The 24,159-nt window shown below is 42.7% G+C and overlaps 1 protein-coding gene across 3 annotated transcripts in view; it reads left to right on the forward strand.

Moving 5' to 3' along the window:
• ZFAND3 (zinc finger AN1-type containing 3) overlaps positions 1–24,159 on the forward strand; it is a 269,631-nt gene that overhangs the window by 165,211 nt on the left and 80,261 nt on the right. For all 3 annotated transcript variants that reach the window (XM_059716965.1, XM_059716951.1, XM_019483049.2), the window contains one exon: positions 23,511–23,690. In XM_059716965.1, coding sequence (XP_059572948.1) covers positions 23,511–23,690 — 180 coding nt within the window. The remainder of the gene's footprint in view (positions 1–23,510; positions 23,691–24,159) is intronic.

Genomic DNA, 24,159 nt, shown 5'->3' on the forward strand with positions numbered 1-24,159 from the left:
TTCGGGAATTGGAGTCGAAGGAGAAAGTAGAAAGCCAGAACAGTTATGCAGCCAAGATTACATTTTATATTCTGAACTGGGATTCCTAAATTCAGGAAGAAACTATACATAACTATCCCTGAGTGCATTGCAAAGGTCATGAATTGATTACCCCAGGAGGAAGGGGATGGAAATGAAATGTATGGGCCATATTTCTGTAGAGTTCCCTCTGCTAGCCTGTTCTTAGCCATTGTTGAATTTGACAGGAAAAAGAGCCTTAGACAATAATAGCACTGGCAGAAAACCTCTTAAAACTGAATGCCATGGAGAGGTGAGATCAGAGATTCAGTTTTACTATGCTTGTTGAGATTTTTGTCATATAATACATAACTAATATTGAACTTCTTAAATTCAGTTTGCTTTATGCAGTTAACAAGATTTCAACCATTAGTATGGCATCTAATTTTGGGAAGGGCACATCAATTAGCAGATTAATAGCTGGAGCGTTTTTCATATAAAAGACACTGCCCTTTCATGTTTTCTGTTGAGCTACCATTGTTTCTTAAACTGTGAAATATATAATGTGTATATGAACACAATATTTTTAGAGAAGTGTTTAATAATAAACCATACAAAAATATTTACTGAGAAATAAATTGATTTGATTAACTGATCTTCAAAAAGTGTATTGAAATTAAGGATCTTCCTCATTTTAAGCAGGTATCTAAAGATAGCGCATGAAATCACTTTGGGGGGCGGTAAGTGTTTTAAGAATTCATCCTAATGGAAGGGCTCCCCCTGGTGGAACAGATTAAGTATTTTAATCTCTTTTTACTGTTGTTCCTTAATCAGAAAATGCAGAGAAGCTTTTTATTCTTTGTTCCTGCAGAACAGTTCTAACTGCTTTAAAGAGATTTGGCTGACTTGCATTTTTGTGCCTTAGAGCAGCTTATTTGCAATGCCTAATTAATTATATACAATATTTTTTCACTCATAGTCCCGTTCCCCATTGGAAATTTCTGACAGTTTGCCATTTCTGTTGGGCTTGCAGGATGGATTTACATGCATGTTTGTTGCTTTAACCAGCTAATTATAACAGCATGTATGCAACAGCCAGTAGATTAAAGCAATAATTCAGCTCTATTTGTGAGGATTATTCACCCTTCAATTTACTCACATTTCATTATTTGTACTGAATTTTACATGCCAATCCATAGTCGCTTTCCCACAGTAGTGCCTATAATTATTTGTATTCAGTACAAACTTAGCCATGCCTTAAGTAAAAATGCCATTAGCTATTTATCTTCTATTTTGCTAAGTGCTAAGTAGTACTTGAGTTTCTAATATTTTCCCTAGTAGCTTCCTGAGGATGGTTGTCACATGACATTCCTATCACATGTCTAGCTTGTGTCTAAAGCTGCTGTACAATTAATGACTTGGATATTAGGGAATAAGCAGGGTTAAACAAATAATGTTTGGAAGTATACTGTCAAGTACATTTTTAATGGAAATTTTAACTTGTTTTGTTTCCTATTTATAAAACCCTGAGAAGTTTGACAATAACAGTTTTTCCTGCCAGTTTTCCTTGCTTTTTTGCAAACATTCTTGGCTTTTTTTTCTTCTCCTTTTTATGAATAGAGCTAAAATCAATGTTTCCTTACTTTGACCCACCTTTTAATATGTAGAGTACTTTATCAGGCTCAAACAGTTTTATTTGTTTTTCACTGTCACTGATAAGACAATGGGAATGTATTTTTACAATTGGTAAATTGCTCCTGCGTGACTAGCAAAGGGAGCACAAAAATAACCATGGGACTGCAAAATATTAGGGGCCTCAGTGCCACAGTCAGGAGACTGCTAGGCTCTAAAAAAATATACAGCCTAAATAATGGGAGTGCAAAGAACTGACTGACATCTTGATTAATCTGTAGTTGTTCATATTGCTATAATTTAATTAATGGAAAGTTTTTTGGGGAGTTGAGATATGCAGTTTTGATTTTTAACACAGCAACAAAGTATCACTTGTTATGGAAGGCTTAGTTTGAGGGGTGTCAGATCCCACATGCTCAGCAGTTAAGACTTATGGTCCAAAACTAGTATCTGGAAATTGCCCAAAAAGCCAGGTGTGCACCTTCAGAACTCAGAGGTAGGAGCGTCAGGTATGAGATTACTTTAAACTACTATTGACCGCTCTTCCACCTGTAGTCCAGAAATACTGGAGAAAATACGGTCAAGATGGACAGTGACATATGTAGCAGGCTTGCCTTTTGGAGCTTGGGTTGAGTCCCTTCTCGAAATCTTGGTGTTTGATTCGTGGAGCCCATCCACCAGTCAGGAGGCAGCAAGAGGAGTTAAGTCACACCCCTTTCCTGAGGGGAGGAGAAGAGTTGCACCCCCCTGCCCCGGCCCCCCAGACCTGATTGAAAACTGCAACACTCAGGTCCAGAAGACTTCAGGGGTGAAGCCCTGGAGCACATAAAAGGAGCTGCATGCCCAGCAGGAGGGGAACGCATCCAGGACAGAGAAGAGAGAAGAGCGGGGCTTAGGTGAGCTGCTCAGGAGGGCGAAGCAGTAGCCCAGAAGCACCCCTGAAGACTTCCACCAGCTGGGAACGGCGGACAGCTCCAGCAGCTAGGCTCTTAGTGTGCCGCACGGCATCCAGACCCTGGGAGCTGCATGAGGTGGCTCAGGTCTGCAACCTCTGGCATGCATCCAGAGACACGGTGCACAAGCTGGTGGATGGAGTAGGACGTTTGGAGTGCTTGGGTGGTTCAGGTCCTCAACCCCCGGAATGAGGCTGGGAGCTTGGTGCAGGAGGCGCTGCATGGAGGGTCCAGGAGCAGACCGAGAGCCTGATGCTGCATGAGGCAGCCCAGGCCTCTGACCCATAGCAAAAGGTTGAGTCCAGGGAGCCAGACGGTGCTTGGGCTACTGAGCCAGCAGACAGGGATGAGCCAGAGGCCCCCGAAGCCCACTGCAGGCTGTGAGTTGCAGGGAAAAAAGGATTCCATGGGGAGGGGGAGTTCCCCCTGGTTAGTTAAGGGCTCCTGAAAGTGGAGGTCCCACTAGGAGGGCCCCCCTAAAGTTACCAGGTTCCTTGTAGGGCTTGGGAAAAGGCCAAGGGTCATCGGGGTTTCCCCTTGGGATTAAATTTATTTTGGGGGTTCTTGTGCCATAAGTGGTGTGATGTCATGCCTTATATTTTGTGAACTCTCATGTTTGTAAATTAGTAGATGAGTAGAGTCCTAGGGCTCTGCTGGGATCCCCTGTTGCTATTATTTTACCTGTTTATTTTTATTTATTTGTGGCTTATTTATTGTTCACTCATACTTATCTATAGTTCATCTGTTAGCAATCTATGTTTATTTTGGGGTTTATCTGTTTCAGATCAGATACTTACCTGTGATTTACCTGCATCTGGAACACTGGTATAAGGTTTTATGGCATTTACCCAGAGGGTATTGTTTATGTTATCTATTTAGATATCTCATATATATATTGTACATATGTTTATATCCATGTTTCTTTTCCTTGTCATAAGTTAATGTAAATAAATTTGTATATAGTTAAGTCCCCTGACTGGCCTGGCCTGGTTCTATAGGGAAAGAGGGAAACTGAGCGGTCTGCAGTTCCCCTACAGCAGACGTGCCAGCTAACAGTCCCCTTCATTTGGAGAAGGGGAGTATATACCCAAGTTACCTGGGCTACACATGCATTCTTTCTCCCAACATAATTCATGATTCACTGAGTTTTGGGACAACAGGTTCCTTCAAGTCGCTTCATAATAATTGGTTGGTCCAAAAGAATTGTGTTACCTACCTTCTCCACCAGAGGGACACTGCATAATCCTTAGGATTTTTTTTTACTTTTTTAATGAGGGGTGGGAATAGTTATTTTCATGTTTAGAAACCAAATAAGCCTCTAACTTACCCCTGTCAACCAATCAGCATGGTTTATTTTTTATGGCATTATATTTCATTTCATAGTAGTTTGAACACTTAAGGTAAGCTATATTTATGTTCTCTGGGACTGAATGGCTAATAATAAAAATGCCTGTAAATAATACCAGGATTACCATAATTCCCATTTTAATTCAAGAAAACAAGTTTATAAAATAGACAAAACTGACGAGAAATGAAAAAGGTGTCAAATATAGCCTAATAACAAAGTCATATTTCATTGCTCACATAAAAATATAAGGATTTTTTTGCCCTCTATGAGCATTTTTGTGCAATCTACTACTGTGTGTATAATTCTGTTCAGGCCTTTTTCTAAGGAAGTGTTTGAAAGTTGCCTTTAAAATATACACAAAGTAATTTAAGCATAAGCAAAGGCCGCCTGCGTTTGATGCTGTGTTTCTGATTCACAGTGTTCCATAGTGAGACTGTAATGGGAATGCAGTTATTTTACACCTGCTGAGTCTAACGAAAAGTTTGCTTTGCTTGACCTTTTTGGGTACATAAATATAGGTCAGTTTTTCTTTTCTTGGTGCTTTTTTGACACTGATGCATGGGGCTTGAAAATTTTGTACATGCATTAGGTTGGTCTTTTTCTTGCGGGATAAGCAAGTAGTATCCTTTAAATTCTACTAATAGTAACAGGATTTTAAATGTTCTCTTCTGAAAACCACTCAGCCTTTTACGCTTTTTAGTGTTTGGGCTTTTGAAAAAAGAATTTGGCTGATTTAAATCGCTTAAATAATTGTTATAGTTATTGGACTCAGCTACTTCTGATCTCTTTCTTTTATTGATGTAATGTTGGTTGGTTTATAGCCATTCAGTAGTAAGTTGCTGCATATATACCTTCAGCATTTAACAGCTGGCACATTTTTTTTCAACTTTTTAAACATTTAAAAAAAATATTTTTCTATGGATAAGATTTTTGAAACTTTCTGCATGGCTTTAAAGGTTAAGACATGCAGTTAACTTGTTACTTTTATCTTCCACCCTTCTTCCACTTCAGATGTATAATAAATATGTTTTCAAAAATTGTGCTTGCTTCTTGTCCCATATGAACTGCTGTGCCATTTTAATAAATGCATTTATTTTAAAATATGGTGGAGACACCTTAATCAAATTGTTGCATGGGGTTTAACCTAATGGAAACTTGTTAAAGCATTACTGTTGAATTATCGTATTTATTCAAATACAACATGAGGTTTTCCCCCCTAAAATCAACATGGGGAGGGATCATTTTATATTTTGAGCATCTGCCCAGGGCAAGTGACTGTTGGAACCCCAGCTCTAGGCTCAGGGACAAAGCTGGAGCTAAGCTACCACCTGCCCTGGGCCTAGGTGGCTTGTGCAGGGGCCAGGGCCCCACCAGCAGCACGGGCACCATGGGGGAGATCTTGAAGTGGTGGTGGAGGGTGGGGGCACATAGTGAAGACTTGAGGTGTGCAGCCTGGTGGAAATACAGAGGCAGCCATGCTGCCTGCCCCCACCCTCAGCAACTTGCCCCTACCTTCCACTCTTCCTTGTCACTTACCCTCAACCCCAACCTGGTTGGGCCCAAAGCTGCCACCTCTGCTTCTGCCTGACCCAGGTGAGCCAGGGCCAAGGCTCCCACCTCTGACTTCATAGATTTCATAGACGTTAGGGCTGGAAGGGACCTCGGAAGATCATCAAGTCCAGCCCCCTGCCTCAGGGGCAGGAAGTCAGCTGGGGTCATAGGATCCCAGCATGATAAACATCCAAATTTCTCTTGAAGGCATTCAAAGTAGGTGCTTGAACCACCTCAAATGGCAGGCTGTTCCGGACCTTGGGGGCTCAGACAGTAAAGAAATTCTTCCTTATGTCTAGCCTGAAATGGTCTTGCAGTAGTTTATAACCGTTCGACCTCGTCATCCCTTGGGGCGCTGGTGAACAAACATTCCCCCAGATACTGGTGAACACCCCTGATAAACTTGTAGGTGGCCATTAGATCACCCCTGAGCCTGCGCTTTTCCAAGATAGAGTCCCATAACTCTGTGTGTCATCGTAAGGTCTGTTTTCCTGACCTCCTTTGAGTCAGAACTGCCATTGAAGGTAAGCTGTGTGGCCAATGGAGCAAGCCTGGGGGTGGGGGGAAGGTGGCAAAAGGAAAGGCGCAAGTTTGTGGGGGATGGGACACGTGGGGGGAACAGGCAGAAGGGGTCATGCATATGCAGGGAAAGGAGGGGGGTAGGGGCAGGGACAGGTACAGCAGAGGCATATGGAGAGGCAGGTGGCAGAGGGTAAGCATCAGGGTGGAGTGGGTGGCAAGTAGCAGAGGGATCTGGCACTGGGAGGGGAAAAGTGGTAGGTGGCACAGGCAGGAGGCAGAGGGTGCAAGGGATGGGGTTCTGGCTACCTGCCCTCCCTACCACTGCTTTTCCCCCACTACAGCAGTGGAAGACATCAATTTAAGACAATCCTTCAATAATTAGATTCTGTACATGGAAAAACATGCGTGTATGTGTATATGTATTTATGATATTTAGAATTTAGGAAAACCCCCCAATAATTGGATTGAATACATGGGATATAGATATATAGAGATCTATATCTATATATACTCCATGTATACAATCTAATTATTGGGGGGTTATCCTAAATTCAGAGTCATCTTGGATTTGGTTAAATACAGTAGATTACACTTAAACTTTTCATAGAAGCTTGTTTCAAGTTCAAAGTGGAAACAAACAGCAGTGATCCCTAAATCAAAAATAAAAAAATCCTATGAAAATAAATGTTCATGGGCAGTATCTGAAACTCAGCATGAAACTGAAGCTTGAAGGTGAACCTGCTTAGTTGATTTACATTATTAAAGCTGAGATATGCAAAAAGAAAATGGAGCATAAATAGTGAAAAGGAAATTGAATCTTTTAAGCTGAATCACTCTTAACGTATGTACTACAGTACTAATAATTTTGGTAAAGGAAATACTTGCTCAGTGAGTGATCAATTGATCTTTTTTGGAGTTTGTTCCTTCACCCTCCCTCCTACCCCTATTGAGCTTCCTTTTTAGTCGGGGTAAATTCCGTAACTTGCCACTTTCGATAGTTTTAGCATGAAATTGTATTTTTTTTTTTAATTACATGTGTGAAGCTTCCATTTCTTAATCCTGTTGCCTTCTTACTCTTCCTCTGGGTACATGAAAGCCCCATGGAGACCAGCAAAGGTAGTTGTGGCTACTGGAAGGGGCTGTAGTTGCTTCACTATTCAGTGAGATGTTTAAGTGCTCATCCAAGTGGAATTTTTAACCCCCAGAATGAGGGAGTGTCAGGTTTCACTCCTGTTACCAATTTTGTATCAAAGACACTCACTTTTTTCCATAGTGGGAGCCAGAATTACCCTAAAACAGTCAAGAGAAGGAGGAGAGGGCTGTGCAAAATAGTTGTTTTGTTTCTGTTTTAGATTTGGCAGCTTTGGAGGAACAGTGATTTGTTTGTGTTATGGATCACTGTTCTGTTTTGATTCAGCCAAATCTGTTTCAGAGTTTCGACACTGTTTCGGCACTGATTTGGATTGGCCAGTGAGAGGCAGGCACAGCCGGGCAGCTGCAGGTTCTCCCGGGTGGGGGAAGCTGCGAGAGAAGCCCCCGTGGCTGCCCTGCCCAGCCCCAGCCTCCTGACACTTGAGGAAAAAAAGAAGCCCCACACTCGCTGGCTGTTGCAGCGGTGATCAGGGCCTCTGTGGCAGAGCCCCTGCCCATGCAGTTGGGGGCAGCGAGGGATCTCTCTATCCCTTCTCCTCCTTCCCCCCTGCCTGGCACCCTTGTGGCAGCTGCCCCATGCTGCAAGTGCAGTGCATCTCAACAGGGCGCTGCATGCTGTCTGGGAGCTGGGGCTGTTGGGGCTGAGTGGTGCTGGCCTCCAGCTAACAGGCAGAGCCGCCCCAGCTCCCATACAGCACGTAGCATCCTGCTGAGCCGCACTAGACCCGCACAATGCAACAGCTGCCATGCGGGTGCCAAGTGGGGGGGAGGAGAAGCGATCCCCACTGTCCTGTGCTGCACGGGGTGGGGCTCTGCTACAAGCCCTCAGAGGCCCCAATTGCTGCTGCTGCTACAGCCGGAGAGTGCAGGGCTTTTAATTTTTTTTTTAAGTGCCAGGAGGCTGGGGCCAGGCAGGGGATGGGGCCAGGCAGGGAAGCCATGGGGGCTTCTCCCACAGCTCCTCCAGCTGCCTCTGCCTCTGCCCTGGCAGGGGGAGCTGTGGGAGAAGTTCCCGTGGCTGCCGTGCCCAGCCCCTGCCTGGCCCCAGACTCAGCACTTTTAAAGGGCACTGTGCCGGACTCTTCCTGGGGGACATGGGATGACCGCAGGCTGCTGTTGCCAGCTGGGACCAGTGTTTGGTGCAGCCTGCGCCAAGCACTGGGAAGACTGGTGCTGCCGCTGGCCCTAGCCGCCATTGCCAGCATGCTGTCATCCCACACGCAGTCGCAGGGGCCTGCGCCCCCCCAGGAGGACTGCTGGGCTGTGCCAGACTCTTCCTGGGGGGTGCAGGCCCCACGATCTGCGTGCGGGATGATAGCAAGCTGCCACTGCCGGCTGGAGCAAGTGCCAGCACTGGGTTCTTTCTGGTGCTCTGCGCAGGCTGTGCCAAGCAGACTCGGGTGCTGCTGCTGGCCCTAGCCGACAATGCCAGCATGTCATCCCATACGCAGATCTGGGGGCCAGCACCCCCCTCAGGAGGGCTGCTGGGCTGTGCCAGACTCTTCCCAGGGGGTACGGGGCACCAGATCTGTACGTGGGATGACAGCAGGCTGCCGTCCCTCCCCCACAGCACTGGGATTGGAAGGGACCTCAGGGACAGATGGCAGACACTGGCCAGCTACAGATGTCAATATCAGAACAGTCCTTTCCCCTCTCTCTTCTGAGTTGGTTTCCCTGCAAACCCATCTCCGAAACATTTCTGTAACATTTTGGATGGTTTTGTTTAGTTCCAGAGATGTTTCGGAGCCTTCCATTTTGTTTTGGATTCGGTATTTCAGGCACTAAAATGGGCTGAAACACCTCCAAAACTAAATGGCTGCCGAAGTTTCATGCAGCCCTACTGTGTGCCCCTCCTGGCTAACCCCAAAATAATATGGTGTAATAGTTAAAGACTGTTGGTCAAGTATGCTTAAGGTTTTCACTTCCTGGATCTGTAAATCTGAGAAGATTAAGGTAACCTGGAAGATGATCTTGAAGAAGACTTTTAACCCTCTTAGTGACTGAAGAAAAATAAAGGGTGACACTGTCCCATGCCCAGAGGAGTTGAGGTGGCTGAGTCTGAACAAGACAATGACCTGGGGAAAGAGGCACCCTGTGAAGGGCCGTGTGTAAATTTTGAGTCATCCTTGCTGACTACCATATTTTATCATAAATCTTTTCCTGAGGCAGAGCAAAATTCCCTGTCTCGGATAGAAAGGGCCAAGAAAACTAGTCATCTTGTTTTCCCTACCCTGTGCTCCCTATGCCCCCTCCTTCCTTCACAGTGTCTCTGTCTGTCAAGCTCCTGGGTCTCTTCCTGCTTCCCCGATCTATTGCAGAAAGGTTTGTGCTTTGCTTCATAAGGTTACAAGGGGGTGGTTTTGATGGATGTGTAATACTGCTTACTGACCTCATTTTATAGTTAAAGCGCCTTAACTTGGGAACTGAGAGGCCTGTGTTGTTTTTGTTTGTTTGGTAGTTTCAAAATGTTCAATTTTTAATATAACAGCCTTTTTTATCCCTTGTGAAAATTCTTGTTGTTTATATTAGAGGCGAACGGTTGAGAATGCTTGAACTCTGAATGTGAATTTCATTGACAGAAAATTAGGCAAACGCTGACTTTAATTGAAACTACATAGATTAGGCTAGAGAAATTAATTAAAAAATAATAGACATATGTTTTGAAATTCTGGGATTCTCTCTAGGCATCAGAAAGGGCATGCTAGTGCTGGCTATAAAGATAGTACCAGTATGAGAGGAACTAATTGAAAGGTTTATTTTTTTTATTAAAACAATATTAGTTCCTATGTGCCTTGTGACTGAAGTGCCCAGAGTAAATGTGAAGGGTAATTAAATTCTATATTCATCAGTTAGCAATCCTACTTTTGAGACTTCCCAGTTATTACCAAAGTACCTCTAGAAGTTCACTTCATTTAGTCCATTTCCTAGCATTCTCCCAGGATTCAGAATTCTTGGCCTGTGTATGTTGCTGATCAACTTTGTTTAATCACAATGACTGAGTTTATATCCCTTTAATACACAGGGTTTTGTATGCCTCTTCATGTTGTAAAAACTAATTTAGAACTCTGCAATTCTAATTCATAGGCAATGTGCAGTTCTTCAGCATGAGTTATATTTTAAGTATCCTAGAGGTGAAATCATAAAAACTTGGGAAAGACGACTGTACTTATTTTCTGTTTTGGGGCCTCCCTTGGCTAATGCAAAATTGATAGCTCCAATTTATCGATATATTTACCAGTACATTCTCTTGAGTTTTGTCTTGTCAACTTGAAAATGCTCATGTAACAGCTTCCACCCCTTACACTGGGAATAGACTGCACAGACTTCATTTTTGTACGCTTTCCTTGTTTCTTCCAGACTCAAGTTCCTTTCATATGTTTCATCCTAGCCATATACTTACTTGTCTGAGATCACACTACATCACTCCTCTGTAGTGTTTGCATACTTCCAGTACCTGGAAGTAGTTGTTTTGTCCCTTAATTATTGCATAATCGAATAAAACAGATCAAATCCCTTTACTCTTTAATATTATTTATACCCTCAGCCCTAGAATAACTTTTTTGCTGCTTTCTTCAGTTGGCCAGTCTATTATTGTTCAACTTGTACTTTTAGCAGCATTTTAAAATGGCTCTGAATACAAAACAAAAACCCTATCCTATGAGCATAGTTGCATTCTGGATAGTTCAGTAGATGAAAGGCTCTTTTTAATGTATGTAAATATTCTCCAGTTGAAAATGTTAGTTTATGCAAAATGCTGCTTCTTGCCAAATTAAGAAAGCACTAACTATATTTTGCACAATTTGGTTAAAATAAATACCTTTCTTTCACCTTGGGTTTTGTGACCCAACTTGGCTATGCCACAGGTTCGGGAATCTGTACAGCCACAATTTTATTGAGTGAAGACCTGTTTTCTTTTTTTCTAGTTCTGCCTTTAGAACCAGGTGTTAAATAGCTGATCCTCCTGAATGTTTAGTTTTGCAATGACTTGTTAATTTTTGCAGTGCAGGCGTGTGTTTGTACAGCACTTTTCCTCCATACATACTGTGTAATGGAATCAGTAATGTGAATGCTTGCTACTAAAGACCAGGTGTCCCACAACAGGAGACCTGAAAAATGTCAGTTGTTATAGTAGTCGTTGTTTACCCTTCATACTTTCACGATGTTAAATATTATGATAGTGTTAATATGCTTGCAATTTTATTGGTATAACAGCTGTCATATTGGAATAAGTGTACTGCCTTATAAAGGATCAGGGAATGTAACAAGTTTATTTACAGGAATTTGTACTGTACCTGTTACTACTGAGTGGCAAAACGATACCATGTGTTACACGTCATCATTTGACAATGCCTCTGTTTTGTGAGAGAGCTGCTCTTAGGCACAGGTGCTACTGAATTTTTCCATCACTTAGTTTTTGATCCTTTTAGCATTGCACAACTGCTGTGGAGATAATAGGAGCATGAAGTGCTGTGCAAACGACATGTTTTCAGTTGCTACTTTTTAAGCCTAGTTAATATAGTTCCTAAATATGCTTTTGCTCACTTCATGTGTACATATATCCATTTATCCTCTTGTGTTTAACCTTTAGAATATTAGTGATTAGACCTTGGATATAAAGATCTTTTGTAATCTGTTTAGTTATCTTCTTGTTTTTCTTACTCTTCCGGATTGTTGCTGCTTCCCTAAGGAGTAGAAGATGGTAAAATCAAGGCATCCGATATGAAGCAGGGATTTCCAATGTGAAAATATTAATCCCCCAAGGCTATGCAGGGAATAAAATAGCCATGAGGGCGAAGACTTGATTTGTTTTAAAATGTCATTTATTTTTTATTCATACAAAGGTTTCTCATTAGAGTAGGAAGATCAAAGTTACCTAAAAGCACAAGTATAATCTAATTTAACACTGAAAGTTATAAATATGTTCATTGTTGAGTGTCTCCAGTAATTCCACAAAAATTAAATAGTGTGTGAACAACATTTTATACTGTTCATCCAGTTTCTGGACATCCAAGGAACAGCCAAAAATTTTGTTAGGCTTTCACTTGTATGTTGCACATGCAATCATATAATTGTAGTATGTTGCTTAAAGGAAATGGAATTCCCCATTTACCCTGTCCTGGCAAAGGAGTCTGTAGACCTGTGTTTTCAAGGCTCATTGTCAAATGCTGCACTTCTGTCTCTGGTTTGAAGCCTTCTTTTCATGTCTTTCTTTTTTTGTGGTCTGGCAGCAGTGTCAAATTTTCATTAAAATCCCTCCTAACAATTTTTTTAAGGCAAAGCATCTATTAAAGGTTCTTAAACTAAATCTTTCTAACTTCATATCTTTCATTTTTATGATTTGCTTTCATTCATTAGTTGGCAAGTTGGAAAGCAATACTGTACGTGCCATTTGTTCACTTAGACAGGCCTATGCTCCTGTTAGTTCATCAACCCCTTTCTGTTTTTTTGTTTTTTCACCTGTTACACCTTGCCATTGTGGGTTCATTGAGGATCTGGGGGGTTTTTTGTTTTCATTTTAATTGGGTATTAGTATAACAACTAGCCCTGATGACATTTTGGGCCTTTTGAGTGCAACCACAGTACAAGTAATTATCTAAATTTTGCTTTTTAAGCCCATCCAGGCAAGGTCCTTATCCTGTAAGTTGTCTAGTATATTTTTCAGCACAGTGTATAATATATAAACCATGTTCCTGAGTCTAACTTCATTGGCTTTCCAAGATCAGAACCTTTAATTGTCTTGAACACATATCTGAATGTGTGGAAATTGAAGCATTTTGGGTGAGCCTCACTTCTTCTACAATATACAATCAAATGATAGTTGTACTTGAGAATCTTAATATGCCATGAACCTGAAAAGTTTGGGGAATAGTTTGTTTTACAACTTACTCCATATGATTTGAGGTAGGAGTACATAAACTGTGTTCCCAGACACTTGAAAAAGAAGTTTAAATGACTCTATAACTAAAAATAAATGTTTCACTATAGCAGTTTAAATATCATAATTCATATTTACTATACAGTACTTTTCAAAATATGCTTTTTTTTAGACAGTAAGCCATTTTCTGATTAGAATAGAAAGTTTCTCTGCAGGTGGTTGTGCTACAATACTGGTGGATAATTTTGTAATGCTAACCCATTAATTTAGTTCTTGTAAAAGAACAAGATGCTCTTGTTCTTGTGCTCTGCACAATAAATACTGCATAAGAAGCATTCTCCAAATAACTTTTTCTTTGCTCATTCACACCACTAATCTGTAGGTGCTGGAGGAATAAAAATGCAAGGAATGGTGTAGCTTCATCAATAAAATAACAACTTTTCAGTTGGGTGTGGGCGGGTTTGTTTTTTGTTGTTAGTATCTTAACATGTCTACTTCATATGTGATTATTTTTTTTTGGTTGTACTAGTATTTTGGATTGTGCAATTTGACTTGTTTTTAATGCACAGTTTGGTTACAATATCAGTTTATATGATAGCCCAGGTGCAGGAAATGGTAGATTTGACTCTCAGAATACATTAAAGCTCTCCTTTTTTTGCCTTTGGCCTTTTGGTCTCAACTCTGCCGTTTAACATGCCATGACATGGTAGTAGGAAAAGGCACTGGATAGTGTAAGTTCTTTAAATTATAGGCTAGTAGTAATTTTGAAGAGTTCTGTTCTCAGAATTCTTCCTCTGTTGTAGGACAGCTATATTTGTATTGACTGTAATTTTGGTCTTAAGTGTACAAAGGTCCACTGAATAAATACTACATGGGCAACATATCAGGATCCCAAGAGTCCTATCTAGTTTATGTAAGGTGCAGCAAATTGCAGTCACCTTCCAAATTAGCAAAGAGGTGAAGCTTTGAGGTACTGTAGCTCCTAAGATTTAATTATACATCTTATCTAGGATGCCTGACTGAATTAAATACTGGGACTGAGGCAACTTGGATCCTATGGTAGGATATCACAGAATTTTAAATTGCTTAATAGTGTCTCAAAGGGAGCTGAAGGGGGAAATCTTGTTTGGTCTCAATGATTGAATCATACATGGAGATTAGAAGTTGCATCTATGCAGATGTATATAGTGATTTACTGTATGTTTTATTGTGTGTGTGTGTGTGTGTGTGTGTGTGTGTGTGTGTGTGTGTGTGTAATGATGCTGTTGCATGTCAATGGGTTATCAACATTTCCCCTTCCTTTTGAATATTCTCAATTATTAGATACCATCTACAAGATAAGGCTGCATTCGATTTCTGTATCCATTTAGTTAACTATTTGTGCTACCGTAAGATCATACAGGGAGACAACCTTTATAAATACAGTTAGTTCTCCAAAGCCTTTTAGTTTTGTCTGTTTTGGGGTTAGCAGCTGGTAGCTTCAATACCAACAGGAAGCTTCCACTGACAGCATTTGTGTTAGAGGAAGGTAACTACATGCTGTATTGTAGAATTTTACTGACTGTGATCTATAACTGTACTGCTAAGATAATTTTATCTGTTATTCCTTCAGGCAGGAGATATCTTTCAGCCTTGAGAAAAAGAGAGAGTGTGTTGAGGATAGGGCAGGAGGGGGTGGGAGGATGAGCGGAAGACTGCACATTGAAACTGATGCCAAAAGATGCTGCATTTTTAAGGATGTGTCTAAAAGGTAACATGGAAAGGGCTAGAAAGAAAAAAAAAGTATCTTACTCCTAAGAAAAAAGGACCTAATCTTTCTGATGTATTTGTAAGGTACAAGTTTAAGCTTATCAAGCATTTCTGTGAAGTTATTAAATTAAAATTTCAGCAGTGGGCAGAGGCGGGTAGAGACATATGAATGTACTGGTAATTACCTAGATTCCTGGTCATTCCTTACAGCTTTTACTTTTTAGCAGGAGGACGGCCATAAAAACCTCTGAGCGGAAAATAAAAAGCTCATTTTTGTGCATGGCATCTTCTTTTAAATGACATGTTTAAAATGCTATCAGCCTTCTTGGTTCTTCCACTCGTGTTCCAGCTGTCCCTTGCTGAGGCTAACCAAGGTTAATGCCTTATCAATAGAATTTTATTGAGATGGTAATCCAAAAAACAAAAGCTCTCCTTCAGAATTGGCACAATCCTGCCAAATGTTTTGCTAGCACCTCGGGCTTAACTGGCTCCAGTTAAATGCAGCATTTATGAAATGACTGCCAGTTTCTAGGGTGTTGAGTGAAATCAAGGTTATCTGTAATTTAGTATATAAATGGAAGCCATTATTAAAAGCAACAGAATGCAATACAATAAATATGCAGATGAAAAATAAACTAATTTAAAATGTCATTAATATCATGTTTGCACAATTACAAACTGGCCTATCACCCTCAGTATGAAGCAATCTAGAGTTTCAGATATGCATCAATGTTAAAATACCTACTCTATCAAAGAATGAGTCTTACATTGTAGTTTAATGTTATGTTACTGTTTCAGCAATTGCTTTAGAACATGTACTGAAGCTGTTTTCCATTATTCATTGTATGTATTGTTTGATTCCTCCCCAAGTACAGTTGCTCAGCCATTTAATGCCCTTCTGGCACTGGTTCCATACTAATATATGTAACTTTTTCCAAGATGCTACCCCTACTCTAATTCTTTGGGATGTAATGTTAACAAATGGGCTGAGCTTGTTTTGTTTTGCATTTGAAAGATGGTTCTAACATAGTTAACTACTAGGCTAGGGATAGACATTCAAAAAGCCAGAGCCTGAATTGATTCAATCTTTGCAGGTTAGTCTAACCTGCATAGATTGAACCAATTTGCAAGTGAATAGATATTCACTTTTGACTCTGGAAATGCAGGCACATGCCTGCAGTGGCTAAGGCCAAAAGCTGGGGGGGGGGGGGGTGGCGCTGGAGTGAGTCCTTGGCTGGAAAGAAATAGCTGAGGGAAGGGGTGAGCCAGACCTGGGCAGGCCTGAGTATAATTGGGGGAGAGGTTTAAACCCCCACCCTGCAGGTCTGTCTGGAAGGGAAGGGGGAAGCAGCCCCTGTCAGTGGTCCCCAGCCCCCCACCCCTGCTCACTTGCTGGCTGGTGGCAAGGGCTAGGGTTGGGGCCAGAACCCAGTAGCCTGAGGGGAATGGTGGTTTAATCCCCCCATCGCAGGGGGTTAGTGAAGGCACTGACAGGCTCCACTCTGCACCCGGGGCTGTGGCAACAGGTGCCTCACCTCTGCCTGCTGAGAGAGTTCACTCTGCCCCTGGGAGAAGGAGGGGTGGGTTGCTGCCTATGCCCTTGGGCCATAGGGCCGAGCCAGACCAGGTTGCACTCCTGGGCCATGGGGCCAGGTGCTCGGGGTGGAGTGCTGCGGGCCAGTGGTGTGGGCAGCAGCAGGGGTAGGCAGTGGACTGCTGCAGCCCAGTCCTGTGGCAGCAACTGGCCCATGGCAGCCTGCCTCTGCCTCTCCTAGCGGCAGCAGTGGAGCAAACTATCACGGCCGGTGGAGGTGAGGCATCTGCTGCTGGCTGCCTGCTCCTGGCAGCACTGGATGCTCAGGGTAGGCTGCTGCAGGCCAGTTGCTGCCTATGCTGCGGGACTGGGACAAAGTGGGCTACAGTGGTCCATTACCTCCCCTCGCCGCTGCCCATGCCCCTGGCCCACAGCAGCCTGGCGCCACCATGAGCAGGTGATAGGTGCTTCACCTCTGCCCACCATGCTAAGTTGGTTCCACTACCACCAACAGAGGGAGGAGGGTAGGGAGCCATGCTGCAGCTGCAGCCTGCCAGCAAACCGCAGCCCCTGCGCAGGGCTGGAGGCAAGGGGCACTGGGCATCGAACCCAGTCCAAGCCACGCAGCCACAGCAGGAGGCAGCAGTGAGTTGGGCTCCATAACTAGCCTTGGCTTGCTTCCTCCCCTGCAGCCAGGTCAGATCCCCCCTCCCCACAGCTGGCTGGCTGCTCCTTGGAGGGACTTGGCCCAGGACACTGTGTCAATGCCCCTTCTGCTGCTGCCTGCAGTGAGGGGATTTAACCCCCCACCCCCTTCCCCTCAGGCTACTGGTGTCTAGTCGCCACAGCCACGGGAGCAGTGTGCAGCCTGTCAGTACCCACATTCTCTCCCTTCCCCCCCCCCCCCCGGCCCTGCAATGGGGGGAATTAAACCACTGCTTCCCCTCAAGCTACTGGGGTCTGCCTCACCCCCACTCCTGCTGCTGGAGCAGAGGGAGGTGGGGGGCTGGGGACACCTGGCAAGAGCTGCTGCCCCCTTGCCAGGCAGACCCTGCAACATTCCAGAGCAGGGTTTCCCACCCCCACAGCCAGCTGGAGCAGTGATAGTGCTCTGGCTAGGGAGGAGAGGGGTAGAACCAGCCCTGCTTGGCTGGAACAGACAGCCTAGCCCAGCCCAGGGCTGCAGAGCATGCTGGGATACTGGAGGGCTCTGATTTAACTTAAACCAGGAAGGGGTCTGGGACACACATTCCTTAAACCCATTTGACCTCAGTTGGTTAAGTCTGATACTACATTCAACCAAGTTTATCTCAAACTGTTCCGAGCCATTTTGAAACTGGTTTATATGCGCTGAACCTCTGTTCTGTTACAGGTTTAAACCAGTGTCTGATCACTTAAACCAGTTTATGTGCAACTTCTGTCCCTAGCCCTAAGGTTTATTAGCATTTCATGCTATACGTGAATTGCATGAGTCCCATAGAACAAGTTACACTTCTTTGAAAGTGTGTGTGCTCAAAGATGATTTCAGTGCTATTCCTCATCTTTCTTAGAGAATTCTCTAGGACAGCAGTTAGCAACATTTTTGGCCAGAGGACCAGAATGACCCAGCTTAGGTCTGAGATGAGATGGGGCAACAATGGGACCCAGCTGTTGCCACTACACCTGTTGCCTGGCCATGGTGGGGGTGCAGCCTCCTGCTACGAAAGCCTTCCTTTTCCCCCCACTCCCTCTCCCAACCACATCCATTGGCTCTGAAGGCTGTAGGTTGCTGACCCCTGGCATAGGAGAGAAAGTAGAATCTTTCAAAATGGTTGCCCTCAAATTCTACCCTTTTAGTCAGGTTGACACATTGCAGTCTTGTATCCACAGTAAGTCACTAGAAAACTTGATTTTAGAAACTGAGCTTCCTTGGCTTCTGACTTCAGGTGTGGTCTCTTACAATTGTCTGTTGTCAAACTCCTCCAATTACTAACAAATCGGAACCGTGGGTGTCCTTAGGGAGTTCAGCTGCTATATATTTAATTATATACTTTTAAGGTAACATGTAGTATGGGCAAGCTAGGAGTGCCTCAGAAAAATAAGTGCATGTTATAGCCTGAAATTCACTCTAAATAAAAGCAGCAGACTAGCAGCTTGAGTAAAACATTAACAAGTTCCATATGGAGTCTCTGTTTCTGTGCTAAACTAGATGCCAGTTAAAAAGCTAACTACAAAATATGCTTGATCCAGATGGATCAACTCCTAAGATTGCATGCATCATGCTACTTAGAAAACTAGGATTTACACATGTGTTTGTTTTTAATGACCAACTGGAGAGTTTGAATTATGTGGATTTTGGTGGCAGCTTTTGTAATAGCTCCAACCTGTCACCAGTTGGTCCTATAAAACTTCTGCCAGCAATTTTTGTAGTGTCTCTTCTGAAAGAAGTACATTTGGGGGGTGGGGAGGGGCACCCTGAATCGCTTTCCAGTCCTTCAGCATGGTAGTGCTTCAAAATGGTAGGTCCTTTCTCTTTGTATTCTTTTATCTGCTTTGAGAAAAGCATTAAAAAATAGACAAGCTCAGTTACCACACAAAGCGGAGCGAATGAGGTTTCTTGAGAGCTAATTAGTTTGCCAAATCTAGTAGGAGATTCTAATGAATAAAGAGTACAGCCCTGATGGTTTGAGGTCTCATGGACGCAGAGGCTAATAGTGTAAAACTGCTGTGCAGTGTTGTGTTGCAGTGCAACTGCCCATGCCTGCCAGCAGTTTTGTTAGTAAGCTTTTCGGGGAATGTCTTTACTCAATAATGGCTCTTGACAGTCTTTTGTGCCCCATTTTAAGCAGGAAAGTTTATCAGATGGTCACAAAAATGAATGGCCTTCAAAAGAGCCTTGCTGAATGTGTACACTAAACAAGGAGCTTTGGGAGCAGTAGTGTAGCACCACTGTTCACTATGCTGCTCTTAAGTGTCTACCAGGGCTTCCATTATACAATCCATTTTTTCAGGTTTAAAATTCACATGTAAATAGTCTTTGTGGCTAAAACTTGGCAGATGATACAGCCTGAAAGCACAATGTTCATATCTACTTGGAAATAAATACATTGGCTGAAAATTTTTAATTTACTAGTTGTTATTAAATTTTTTGCTATCTGTTGCAGTAGTATAACTGCAAACTGCCTTTTTAAATGGGTTTTGCAGATCACTAGTGGTGTTTAATATGGAATGTAACCATAATTTTCCTCTACTGCTTGAGGTTGGACATGCTTCCATTTCTGCTAAATGTATGCAATTCGGCTTAACTTTCATGCAGTGCCTAGCATACAAATCTGTCGTAAACCATTTCTCATCTGACCTCTTCATCCTCCTTGCATTTACAGGTAGAAAGTGTTTTTACAGGTAATATGAGTGTCCAAACATTTCTGAACAAAATATCATGTTGGTGTAACCAGCCAGGAACTGAAGGGGTGGGGATGGGGGATGCTTAAATGCACATGAAATATAGCTGCCAGGGTTGTAATTTGATTTAGGACAGTACCACAGGGTTTCAAAGCACCTGGTATCTCTGCCAATATTCCAGACCAGTGGTTCTCAACCTTTTTTGTACCAGGACCCATTTTTAAACATCAGTGGCTAGCCCCAACCCCCAAGTGTGGGGGGCAGGGGATTGGGTATGTGTGGAGCTCTGCCAGCCTTCAAGGGAAAAGCCTTGGTTTCCCATATTTTTCTCCTTAAAGGAGAATCCATTTTTAAAGTTTGTTGATCCATTTTTAAGGTTTGTTCACAACCCTTTCATATTTTCTTGTGACCCACTTTTGGGTTGTGACCCATGGATTGAGAAACACTGTTCCAGACCACGTTGTAGCTGCACTTGCTTTCCTTTTCTTTTCCCTCTGAGATGCTCCTTGTTTCACTGAAGCAGTCTTATTCTCTAGCTGACTCTCATCAGCCTCAGCTTCATGACTCTGTTGGGTCACACACTTTGGCCATGTCTAGATAAGAGGGAGAGATTGTGTGAAGCTTTTTTTTTTTACTTACATATTTTGCACCTGCCAATTTAACACATTTAAATACATTATCTGTCTGGGACTTACCATCAGAGAGAATCTAGGTCATGACTGCAATCAGCTAGTGAGTTTTTCAGGAAAGAAAAGGGCACTTTAAACTGGTGTTTGAAAATACTTAAAGCATGTTTAATGTTTTAAAAACTACTTATTTTCCTAGTCCAGGAAAGCCTTTTGTCTACAGTTAAGTATTAAGTCATGCTTGAAAAGTGTTAATGTGTTGGCGCTCACATTTAAAAACACCTGATATTTTCCCATTTAAATAAACCCTCATATGTTCACAGAAAAGGGAAAGGGTAGGTTTTGAGGAAGAGAGAACTGCTGAGCTGCCAGAGCAGAGGCCTTCATAGGGTCTATACATAGGGGGCGCTTGTGCTAGTGATTGGAAGGCACTTCTGATCACGTGGTAACTTTTGCACTCTGCACAAAGTGCTTAAAATTACAGCATGATTGACCTTAACAGCTGGTCCGTATTTAATGGTGGGAGCTCGGAGCCTCCATGCACTAGCCAAGGCCAGAAGGGAAAGGTTGCTGTTGCACTCCTCACAGCATGCTCCTTAGGCTCCCTGGGCTGCGGAAGAGGGCAGAGAAGGGGTTAGCTGTAGCTCTGCCCCAGTAGCTGTAGGGAAGCCACATCCTTCTCTGGCTAGGGAAGCCAGTCAGGGTACCCCACCGCCAGCAATGTAATTTTGTTAATGATAATATTTCCCTGTTTACTTTCGAGGGGCTATCCAGATTAATAATCTTAAAATAGAAAGGCATATTCCTATCCTAAATTTCTCTCAGAGTAGGTTGCAACGCATGGTGTAGTTAAGGCAAGGCACAGACAGGTGAAGTAGAACAGGAGTTTAAATAAATGATCTTCATGTAGAAGTTAAACTGTAATTTTTACCAGAAGCACAAAGAGAAAAAAGTTAATCTACAAACCATTTAGGTTGTCAGTATGTGTTTGAATTTGCCTTTACATTTTTTAGGATGCTTTTGTGTTCACAGAGCTCATCTTCTGCTGGATCCTGTAATAATGAAGTCATAATCTTGTGATAACATGTACCGTTGCCATAATTGAAATGTGAAGCATTATGACTTCACTCCAGGCTATACTACAGGGTGAGGGGAATGTGGGAACAAGTCATTTCTGTCAACAGCTTTGTCATTTTGCTATGTATTGAGAATAAAGGAAAGGTTATATGGGGAAAAAGTATTCTACTTCCACTTTGTTTCTAACTGGGGAAAATTCAAATTCAGGAGGTTTTTCTTTCCTTTTTCTTTTAAGGGAACTCAGTGCAAATGTTTTATTTGGTTGGTTACAGTTGTCTGCAAGGATTGAAGTAGCACAGCAGAGGGAGGATGACATACAGTTCTTACGATGAGAAACAGCAGCTTGAAAGAAAAATTGTAGTTTTAAGTGAGAGCAATTAAATATTTTGGTACAGGAGCAATCATACTATATATAGGGTGATACCAAGAGGAGAATCATAAACAGTAGACTGGAAAAATGTTTGTAGACAGCAATGTTAGAGGTAAATCCTTTTCCTTTCGGGTAGGCCTTTATTCTAAAATAACATCCCTGAAACTTTCTGCAGTGATGACCACCAGTTCAGCTCCATTAGGAGGAGCACTGGTTGAAGCAGTAGGGTAAATGCAGCTCCCATTCATTCCTTTTATTCCTCTTATCTCAGGTACGCTCAGAAAGGGTTAGAACAATTACACAGATGATAGGCAGCCAGGAGACCTGTCAACAGGCTCACTCTCCATTCATTGCTACTGATGGAACTTTACTAGTGGGAAGTGGGAAATATTTTGCAGAAAAGCGCAGTGATTGGATTGGGTAGCATAGCAAGTCTCTTTCAGTTTTATGTCTTGCATGTAACCCTTCTCCACAGTATGTTTTAATTGTTCAAATTTCACACATGTTAAAGGTTTGATTGTCAAACATGCAAGTAAGCTTTAGATACTCTTATTAAAAACTAAAACAGGATTGCCAAATATAAAGCCCATGGGCCAGATACCTGCTGGACTAGTGGCATGGCTGGGCATTGTGGCCTGCTGTGGAATGGCACAGTGGCAGGAGGACAAACAAGGGCTGACAGTTCTGGTTGCCCTCCAGAAACTTTGCCAGTCACCTCTGCCAATGGGCCTACCTCCCTAGTAGCCTGCCCCTGCCCTGTGCTAGAACTGGAGCTGCTGCAGTGGCAGAGGGCATATAGTGGTGGCAGCTCCAGCATGGGACGTGCAGTGGGATTTGTTACCACTGCTGCATGCTCCAGTCCACAGATGCCACCACCACATGATATGGTCCAGAGCCAGCCAGTAAGGAGCCCCACAGTCCATAATCCAGCACAGGGCAGAAGGTGACTTGGATGCATCTAGACTAAGATTCTTGGAGCAAGGTCCATTTTCCACTTTGCGCCATGCTAAAACATTGTCAGTGTTTAACAACAACAAGAATTTAGGTGAAGTTTTACATCTGTAATAAATTCAAACCTTAAGGCTACTTCATTTTTTTATTATTTTTTTTTTACTACCACTTTTTCTTTGAATAAAACCCACACCTTTTTCACCAAAACCAACTGGAAATAATTAGGGTGTGCACTATAGGTGAGAAAAATGAATCCACATGGGACTGGGGCAGTGGTGGCAGCATTAATTTTCATAGCTCTAGGAACCATGGCAATCAAAGCTGCCACCACTGCCCCGATACAAAATTTCTGGACCTGTGGAAGCCTCTTGGCCAGATGACATGGCCTGGCTTGTCAAATTGGTCCAACATGTGGGGTTGGTTTGTGAGATCAGACCCAGACCAAGCACGGAGGGGGGGGTTGGACTTCACCAGATCAGTCCTCAGGCCCCATCCAGCGCACAGGGCTAGCAGCAGGCTCATCTCCATAGCTGCTGCTACTTGGTTTCTACAGGAATGTTTTTTATTTCATCCTGACTCCAAAATAAACTACATAATATATATGGGGGCATGTTGTAGGCACAAAAATATGGTCTCCAGCATATCCAAAGAATCAGAATGGTTTTAGTCCATTTAGTGTATTCATTGCATTTTGAGCAGAATGTTTTGTTTGTCTTGGCTCTTCTCATCTCATGTTATGCTTGGAACCGTAGACTTCATACCTCACACATTTTCAACTCTTGTTGTTGATAGATTTCCAAAAGAAGCAGACAGATGATGACTCCACTCCCAGCACAAGCAACAGCCAATCAGATTTGTTCTCTGGAGAAACAAACAGTGACAACAGCAATACCTCTCTAACTACGCAGACTGTTAACTCCAACCAGCAACTTTCGACAGAACTGAATGTAACTTCACCGAGCAAAGAGGAATGTAAGTACATGAGCCCAGAGGAGAGGGGAGAGTAGAGGAGGCCTAAACACCCGCTCTTTTCTCAAGTACATTTGTCATCCACTCATAATAAGCTATGACCTGTCTGTTGGGGGATGGTGGGGAGAGGAGAAAGGAGAATAGAAAATATTCAAAGCTGAAACAAGTGGTTTTAACCAAAAACTGAAAACATGAGAAGTCACAGAATTTCTTAATCTCCATCTGTGTGTGCTGACTTACAGCTATTTGAACTTGAGTCAGGCTGCTCTTAATTAACTGTTTTGAGAAAGTTGTATTTATTTACTACATTTCTGTGAGTAAATTATTGTATACAGTAGTCTGAAAGCCAGAATCTTATAAATTCTGTCCCTGCATCATTTTAAAGGCTCTTCTTAAAATGATTACAGGCAGACTGTAATGTAAGGTTGTTCTTGACTGAGAGTAAGTCTCTGTGGCAAACCTGATTTATCAG

This window comes from Alligator mississippiensis, chromosome 1 (assembly GCF_030867095.1).
Source record: "Alligator mississippiensis isolate rAllMis1 chromosome 1, rAllMis1, whole genome shotgun sequence".
NCBI lineage: Eukaryota > Metazoa > Chordata > Crocodylia > Alligatoridae > Alligator > Alligator mississippiensis.